Consider the following 9,453-nt stretch of genomic DNA (forward strand, 5'->3'; position numbering starts at 1 on the left):
AGTCTTAAATTAACATTATAAATAATGAAGTGGCTATGAGTACAATCTTCCATTTCAGTGTAAGTCACACACCTTAAGTAAGTTCTTAAAATGTGTCAACTTATTCACATCTAAATCCTCTTACCTCCAGAAAGACATACGCCTATGATGATCACTACAATAAGACCTAGGAAAACGGAGGTGATGATCATCCACAGTTTGCACCTTCCAACCACATTCTTATTACAGGAGCTCCAGGGGCTTTCCTTATTAGCCTAGAAAGGCAGAGGGAGATTGCCAGGCAGTCATTTTGTTGCAACAGACATTTCTGAATACCTAGGATGAGCCAGTGACACAGAAATGAAGGCAGGAAGACCCTGACCTCAGGGCAACACTCTACTGAATCAAGTTTACAAAAAGATCGATCAGAGGTAGAATAGAACCTCACCAAGAAGTTAGCAGGAAAATCCTCCGGGGGCTCTGAGGTGGGAAGGATAGGCGGGATTTTGAAAGATGGATTTTTGAAGGCATTCCAAACCCAGGAAAGAGCATCCACAGTGTGGATTCGTAATGCAACCGGCCAGCAGACTAGTCTGCCGATTGGAATGTGGGTTTCAGAGGCAAATAATGAACGTTAAGATGAGAGAGAGTGAAAGGCTGGGAGCACACTCAGAGGGTGTTGATGGCTGTCCCAGAATAGATTGGACTTAATTGGGTGTGCACTGGTAACTTGAAGGTTTTGAAACACCAGAGCCGAGTTGAAAATTAAGGGAAAATGATGTGTAGTTTAGAGTGGAAACACCAAGAAAAAGCCGTGGCCTAGGTTCTATGTGAAAAAGGGTTGGGAAGGGCAATGAAAGGACAGATGGAAGAGACAACAGGAAATAAGCTGCAAAGCTGGAGTGAGAAGGCTGGAGTGGGGCAGAGGAGGGGCCAGTGAAAACAAGTACAACTGCTATGGTTTATTGAGCACCAGCGTCATTTCACTTAACCCTAACAGCCCTTCAGGGTGTGCACTAGCCCATTTCAAAGAGTGTGCACTATCCCATTTCAAAGACGCAATTCAGAGAGATGAGCCAGAACCAATCCCTGCTGTGTGTCTGCACAAAGCTCTCCAACTTTCCCTTTTGTCCACATCACTGTGCAGAGGTCTGATTTATGAGGGTGTCAAGGAGGAGCCCCCACCTTACCCTATGTGGTCCCATGACTCTTCTCCTACTTCCCACTCCACCATTAGGTAATTCTTACATGGAGACCATGGGAAACAACAGAATACAATGGGAAAAAAATGTTTCTGTATCTAACACACTTGGATTCCAAACCAAGGTATACCACTTAAAGGCAAGCTGGTTTTAAGCAAGCTACTGAAACTCATAGGCCCCAAAGTCCTCAATTTTAAAATATATAAATACTAAATGTAGCTCATAAGACTGTTGCAAAAACTAGAGATAATGGACACAAAGCATCCACTAAACAATTATTGGGAGCTCAGCTGAAGCGTGCAACCGCGCCGTCGTTCCTCAGCGTCGACCATCCCACAAAGCAGCAGCCGGCACTCAAGGAGACTCGCTCCTGACTGACACCTGGCCACCTGGCCTGCTTTCTCTCCCACTCTTTTTTTTTTTTTTGAGACGGGGTCTCACTCTGTCGCCCAGGCTGGAGTGCAGTGGCGTGATCTCGGCTCACTGAAAGCTCCATCTCCCGGGTTCACACCGTTCTCCTGTCTCAGCCTCCTGAGTAGCTGGGACTACAGGCGCCCGCCACCATGCCCAGCTAACTTTTTGTATATTTAGTAGAGACAGGGTTTCACCGAGTTAGCCAGGATGGTCTCGATCTCCTGACCTCGTGATCCAGCTGCCTCGGCCTCCCAAAGTGCTGACACATACCTAGGCCCTACCTGTGCCCAGTGGACCAGATTGTGAGGGAGGTGGGAGCAGGCCATGGCAGGCCTCTGGTCTGAGGCCTCCCACCCTTAGGGAGCTAGGTCAAATCTCCCCTTTAGTGGAAGCCTCCCTCCCCACCTGCCCTCAGTGACAGCTTCCAATACCTGAGCTGTCCACATAGCCCATCTGCTGCTGCCACTGACTGCCCTGTCTGGTTTCAGGTTCAAAAACAAACAGAGACTGGTCTTATCTTGCTAGGTAAACTGAAACCACACAGAGGAGGGGTGCTCTTACACTCGCCTGTTCTTATATTCCATACCTGTGCCTTCTACAAGTAATATACATTTAACAATTGTGTGCTGTTTAGTTGTAGGGGCCTCCAGAAATTTTAAGAACGGACCCTGAGAAAATCTAAATGAGGGGACAAATGTTGGATTTCCCAAGTGCACTTTACACTGACTCTGAGGCCCAGCCTGTGGGTGCGAGGGGAGCACTTAAAGGCCCTGGGGATATCGTGCCAGAGGAAATCCCTCTTGAGTTAAGTGCATTTCTGGAATCCCAGGGATAGGGTCACCTCTCATCCCCACTCAAAACCTGCATAACTGCTTCAAAGCCAGGGAAAGCCACATGGGAAAAAGACATCCCAGTACAAGGAATCTTTAATTTCTCAGGAGACAGAAACATCTCCCCACTTACAGAGCTCCTGAGGCCGAAGGCCTGGTGCTATTTTCAGCCCTCACACAAAAGGCAGCTGGAACCCATAAAGATTAGCACAAAATGAAATACCTAGTTTCAAAGAGATGTCAATGCATCTCCTTGGCCTCTCAGGCCTTTACTTATGCTGTCCCTTAGAGATCATAAATTAGGACTCTGGTGGGTTGAAAAAAACCACTAATTACTCTATGACTTCCTGGTGGAAATCAGCTCAAAATTATACAGCCGTCATCTATAGGAAATGCCTCTTCCTGCAGCCCAGTGCCCTCACTGACGTGTCCTCAGCTCTAAGAGCAAGACTGCTGAGGGCTATCCCTTACATGATTAATAATCACAGACTTTATGTCATTATAAAATGGTCTGTCATGACAAAAAATAAAAATAAAAAAATAGGCATGATGGTTTACACTTGTGGTCCCAGATACTGAGGAGTCTGAGGTGGGAGGATCGCTTGAGCCCAAGAGGTCAAGGCTGCAGTGAGCTATGAGTGTGCCACTGCACTCTAGCCTGGGCGGCAGGAGTGAGACTCTGTCTCAAATGAAAAAAAAAAAAAAAAAAAGCACACGGAACTGTCAGACACTCCCAGCCAAACAATAGCTTGTACAGTGCTTCTCAGCAGTCTGTACATTAGAATCAGCTGAGAAATTAGTATCTTTTAGAAGTACCCCCAGGAGATTCCAATGTGCCCTGAGAGTGAACAGCCTCTGATACAATAGGTTTGTGCTATTTGTGCCATCTGAGTCTTACCTCTAAACTGCATCATGAAGACACACTGCCTTCTTCACTGGCTTCATCTCTCTTGCCCAAATTCTAGGTCATGAGGAGAGGCCACAGGTAGATTCTTCTCTAAGGTGCCTTCCGGAGATATTTGCAGCTGCATCTTACATTCTATTATTGTTTTACATGGCTTAATAATTTACATTTGCAAACTGCATCTTATATTCTGTGATCGTATTCTATGGCTCAAGAATTTTTGGGGCTTTCAGATATATTCACATCCGTCTTTAGATAAAGGTCTAAATACATGACACAGGATCCTGCAACAGTGGCAGGATACCTATCGCTTAGATCCAAAAAGCTTTTCTTCTTTTTGACTCAATCAGAAGCAGATATTATATAGATCAGGGAAAATTTTCTTACAGGTAAGAAACTCGTTATAATATTCATTGTGGGATTTAATCCACTTGTTTGATCCAAGTACAAAAGAGCCAGTTGATTTTTGTCCTAAACTGAACAACACATGGCAATGGAGCTAATTTTTAGCTAGCCCATTGAAATAAATCTTTTTTTTTTTTTTTTTCTGAGACGGTGTTTCGCTCTTGTTGCCCAGGCTGGAGTGTAGTGGCGTGATCTCGGCTCACTGCAACCTCCGCCTCCTAGGTTCAAGCCAGTCTCCTGCCTCAGCCTTCCTGAGTAGCTAGGATTACAGGCATGTGCCACCACGCCTGGCTAATTTTGTATATTTTTTAGTAGAGACAGGGTTTCTCCATGTTGGTCAGGCTGGTCTCAAACTCCCAACTTCAGATGATCCGCCCGCCTTGGCCTCCCAAAGTGCTGGGATTACAGGCATGAGCCAATGCGTCTGGCCTGAAATAAATCTTACCTGCCTCAAAACTATCAATTTACTGGTTTGTTATTCTTCAAATGATGTTGCCATCTCTTAAAATGCCTCTGAGATTTCTATTTGAAAACTGAGCCAGAGCCCCTGTTATGAGCCATGAAAGAAAACCAGCCTCACTCTATTACCCATAATTTCTTTTTCACTTTTGACCCAATCATACTGCCATGTTTACAGTGACAGCAGGCAAAGTAGAGTTCAGTGGCTTCTATTCGTTTGTCTCAAGTGCCAAGCACACATCAAGAAAGGGAAAGAAGTTCTTTCTACTGCTTTTGTTCACTCTCCCATCACAGCTCTTCCAAGGAAGAAGAGAGATGTCTTCTTCCCAATCATTCCAGAACTGTTCCCGATTCCTCATCCATCCACCTGCAACTCCATTATTCCAGATGTGACACTCAACTCCTAGCTCACTTAAATTACCTAATTATAAACTACCTAACGTATAGAAATTAGTAATAATTAATAATGTAGGCAACTATAAATAAATGAGTATAAATTATATATGACATATATTTAAATTAAATGTAGGTAGATAGATAGATAGATAGATAGATAGATAGATAGAATAAATCAACAGAAACAGCATAGTTTTGAGATCTAAAAAACACACGTTCAAGCTTCAGAGGCACCACTGAGGGAACTTGAGCATTTTGGTAACTCCTCTGAGCCTCCCTCAATTTCTTCACTCAGCATCTTTAATCTGACAAACCAGAATACGGATGCCTTCCTCTTAAGTTAGTTGTGATAATAAAATGCATTTATGCATCAAAAGTATTTGTCATAAGACAGTTACTAAACAGGGTTAATGAAAATACATGAACTTCAGCTACATTTCAAAATTAGAAATCTTAATATACAGTTCAAAGAGACCAACACACAAAATTCTTAAGTGTCTGAATCTTGTCTGAATCTTTTTAATGAGCCTGTATGTATTGACTTTTCTAACTGAAATACACTTCACCTTATTTTACAGAAAAACACAGAATAATTATCACATTAGATGATGCTTTTTCTTTCTTTGTTTAAGATTTCCCTTTAACAAAGTCCAAGCATTCCTTGAAGACACTCCAAGTGCTCCTGTAGCCCTTCGCCTTCACTCCATCCTGTTACTGAGGACCGCTCTCCTATTGGGTGACCTACAAAGTTAACTTACAAAGAAGTCTAGGGTATCTGTGTATACCTTACTAACAAGGACGTCATGAGAACATGAAACCACCTTGCTACAGGGTAGGTGCTAAACAATTACAGAATACTGATAACCCTGCACAGATTTGGCATGTTCTACCCATCACCTGTTTTCAACAAGGCATTCCCAGGCCTCACAGAAGCCCGAGTAGGCACACAGTACCACTACGGGACAGCCTTGCCCCTGGGACACATTGTTTAGTGGTGATTCGATCTCTGGATTCAGTCCCAAGCTAGGGAGTCTTTAGGGTGTCCGGGTCTGTCTAATCTGAGGCAAGTATTTCCAACTCCCATTCCTAGACACCGTCCTGGAGGACCCATACAGCAAGTTCACAGTTGTGGCCACTTGCACTGGTGACCAGACTATCTTTGTTCAACCTTCATTCTTCTGTGGCATTCATATTTTATTCAGAAATAAGTTTCCAAATTACTCTCCAGAGTACCTATAAAAGCAGACTTTGCAATAGTTCCAGGAGTCAATGTAGAGCAAAAGCAATGCTTTCAACTTTTGAATTTCCTGCTTATCCCTAAAATCAACAGCTGGGCAGCCAAAAAGTTGGGGGTGGAGGAGTGGGGCCTAGAAAGATGAGGTTGGGGCTCAATATGGGGAGTTCTGTGTACCCAGAAAACCTCAAGCCAATCTTAAGAGTTAATCAGAAGGTGGATGGCTGGGAAGTCAAAGCTCTGATGTTTTACAAGTCTTTGATGAGAGCGAATAATGTTTCCATCATTGCTAGGGTTGAAGCAGAAAAGAGCTTGGCCTAAAAATCGCCAGGGATTGAGAGGAGGTAAAAGCAAGGTGGGCGAAGTCTCATCCTTCGAGACAAGAACTTTGAACTTATTTTCTTTCAATTGAGCAGGGCAAGTTCACCTCCACCTGCCCCCCGACCCGCCCGCACCATCCCCACGCCAGCCCTACCCCTTCTTCTGACCGCTTTCTCTCCTCTGTGCTCTCCCCTATCTCTCTTCCTGCAGAATCGAATGGCCAGGCTGGGAGAAGGCAGAAAGTGCTTGGCGGATGGTAGGCATGGAAGAGGGCTGGGAGTTGCGGCGAGGTGCGTGGAGGCGAGGGAGAGACGTGGCAAGGCAGTGAAGGTAAGGGGAAGGCGTAAGAGATTCTGAGAGAAGGAGGAGACTCCATCTGTCATTCTCATTCTCCCTACTGGAAAAAAAGAAAAACTGAATTAAAAGTTACATAACTTTAAAAAACCACCTCTGTCTCCGGAGTATCTGAAAACAGGAGCGGCCACACCTCACCACTAGGATTCCTAAAGCGCCTCGGGGGTCGGAGGGGTTGGAGGATCCCAGGGGCTGGGGAGGGGACTGCTCCGGCCGAAGGGTGTCGCGGTTACTCGGCTCCATTCAGAGCACTCCAGCGCGCCCCACCCTCGCTCGGCGCCGGCGACGCCCCGCCTGGCTGGAAACCCGAAACTCGCGGGTGCCAGGCCGGGGTCCTACTACTGTCCCGTCGCTGGCAAGTTAGGGCCAGCGCCAAGGGGACCTTACCTCGGCCGGGGGGGCTTCCTCGTCCAAAGAAGGGAAGACCTTGACGGTACCATTGAGAGGCGTGTGCTCGTTTGGCTGCCGCACGAGCACCGAGAGCTCCAGCTCGTCTACGGGTGGTGAGGGTTGGGCCAGGTCCATGGGCGGGCGGAGAAGGTCTGAGTCGCTCCGCTGAAGGCCACAGCGCAAGCAGGGTCTAGAGACCTCGCCGCCTCACACTCCACCCACTGGGCGGGGCGCCGCGGACTTCGCGCGGCTGCAGCAGACCGGAGCCGACGGGAGGGGCGAGCGGTGAGTGGCGGCCACTCCCCGGAGCGGGGTAGAGCACCCAAGGCCGTGCCCGCAGTGGGCTCCAGAGCCGAGGGCTGTTTTTCTGGTTTGTTCAGGGCGCTGCCTGCCATGCCTTTCCCCGCGCCTGCAGATGCAGACCATCTGCGTTTAGGGGCTGCCTGGGTGTCGGGCTGTGGTAAGGAAAGGATGGGCCCGGCAGCACCGTCCAACGGAGGAAAGTTTGTGATCTAAGCCCACAAACTGTTGGTTGTTGGGGTTTGCCACAGTCGTCGCGGTCTAGCAAAAGTGCATTCATTCAATCAAGAAATAACCATGCCTCGTGCCAGCATGGTGCTAGGTTCTGAGTATATGAAGGTGAATAATATATGCCAACACACTTCCTCGTCAAGTCCAGAGTCAGGCACAGAGACAGTATTGTGTGGTGCTGGGGACGGTGGACTCTAAAACCAGTGTACCTGGGTTATTCTCCACCCAGAGGGTTCCTCACTGTGAGACCTCGGGCTTCATCTCTCTGTGCCAACGTCCTCGCCTGGAAAGGTGGTGTAATATTTGTACCCTCCTAATATAGTTTTTACCAGGATTACAAGGGTTGCTGTAAGCAAGGCACTCAGAACAGTGATTGACACAGCAAGCACTCATAAATGTTGACCATTATTATTTATCTTTGAGGGGAGGGGCCTTATACACACACACACACACAAAATGCCTGCGCACACACAATCTCCTTGACACCCTATCTATAGTTCAGAACTTCCGGTTTAGTTAGCATGGAATTATGTTTGTTAAGCACAGGTGGACTGGGCCAAGGGCCTCACCTCTCAAGCTTCTGTTCTGAATAGTCTTGCCCCTTATTCCCACCCTCCACGCAACAACACACACACACACACACACACACACACACACACACACACACACATTAAGACCAGATCATTAACAAGAAGCATATAAATCAGCTCCACTCCAAATATGTTGACTTGAGTCCAAAAGTCTGGCATATTCAGTGCCTGATGTTGAGACACAGCCTAGATATCCTGTCTCCAGTGGTCTGGTGCCTGCTACCAGATCCCCTGAACTTTGGATCCATCCGCCTGCTAAGGGGAGTCTGCAGTGACTCATCTGCTGACCTGCACTGACTTCTGCTCCAACAGGCAGATCCTGCAAGAATCAGGCTGCATTCTCAGCTGGGATTTTTGAACAGGCTTTTTAACTAAGGAGCAAGGGTTAAGGGAATCAACAAGGAATGGTGAGGTACCCAGGGACTAGCAATAGCGCGAAGCTGTTAACACTGTTAACACCCCTAGGCCTAAAAGGGACTGGAGACTGATTAAGAACTAGAGCCATTGAAGGGTGTGGGAATTTGCAGGGAGGTCTTGATAGGATCTGTAGTCACAAAAACATGCAGACCTGACTGGAAGCACTGAGACCTCTCAAACTTCTTATTCTCCCCACCCCCATCCTTACCCAGGGTCCAGAAAACTTTTCTCATAGTTCCCTCATTTGATTGCAGGAGTTCAGCCTAAATATGAGATTTTTTTTCTCACATCAGATGGATAGTAGATATCTCCAAGCCTGGTTTCTCCAGGCACAGATACCTAAAGCCTCCTTCACTCCCCTAGAGAATCAAAAAGCAACTGTTCCTGTCTCATGCACACCCTAAACCACATCTTCTAATGCATTTTGAGTACTGTTAAGCAAGGTTTATGTATTCTGCAATTAGATTTGAATGCATTTCTGTAATTCCATATGCCTAACCCTTGTCCTTATGTCACAGTGGAAGGAATATAAGTTCTGAAGGCAGACAGAAGTAGGATCAAATTTAGACTCTCACTATCTGTGTGTTCTTGGGCAAGTTGTTTAATGTCTGTTTGTTTTCTTATAAAATAATTCCTACCTAGCAGAGGCAGGAAGATTAAGGTAAAGCATTTATTCCTGTGCCTGAAAAATGAGAGGATCTCAGTAAATGCTCCATTACATTACCTGACTGTGTCTTTGTAGCTAATACCCACCCTCCCCCGACCCTTAGCACCTAGCACTAACCCTTGATTCAAAGTTTTCTTTTGATATTGATTTTTCTTCCTGTCCTGTCCTGTATTCCTGATCACTCACACTTGCTGACACCTCCCATATTACCTGAACTACTTAAATTCTTATTTGCAACCTGTTCCTGTTCTGCTTAACTGCAAATTTCTTAATCTCCAGACAGCTGACCTAGAATGCAGATGAGAGTCCCAACCATACCTGAAGACTTTCTTCATCCTGCCAGTTTCACTCCACACTAAG

General features: G+C 46.3%; 1 protein-coding gene across 5 annotated transcripts in view; it reads right to left on the bottom strand.

Moving 5' to 3' along the window:
* The window catches only part of CUNH3orf52 (chromosome unknown C3orf52 homolog), a 34,355-nt gene extending 27,246 nt beyond the window's left edge, over positions 1–7,109 (bottom strand). The window contains exons 1-3 of one of the 5 annotated variants that reach the window (XM_033211318.1): positions 6,886–7,014; positions 6,299–6,541; positions 125–254 (exon numbers count right to left, since the gene is read on the bottom strand). In XM_033211318.1, the coding sequence (XP_033067209.1) occupies positions 125–254; positions 6,299–6,520 (352 nt within the window). In that variant the 5' untranslated portion in view covers positions 6,521–6,541; positions 6,886–7,014. Of the gene's footprint in view, positions 1–124; positions 255–6,298; positions 6,542–6,885 lie in introns of all 5 variants that reach the window. The other 4 variants (XM_033211319.1, XM_033211320.1, XM_033211321.1 and 1 more) reach the window with 4 other exon arrangements.
* Positions 7,110–9,453: the final 2,344 nt, after the last annotated feature.

Source organism: Trachypithecus francoisi, unplaced genomic scaffold (genome assembly GCF_009764315.1).
Source record: "Trachypithecus francoisi isolate TF-2019V2 unplaced genomic scaffold, Tfra_2.0 Lachesis_group0, whole genome shotgun sequence".
In the NCBI taxonomy this organism is placed as follows: domain Eukaryota; kingdom Metazoa; phylum Chordata; class Mammalia; order Primates; family Cercopithecidae; genus Trachypithecus; species Trachypithecus francoisi.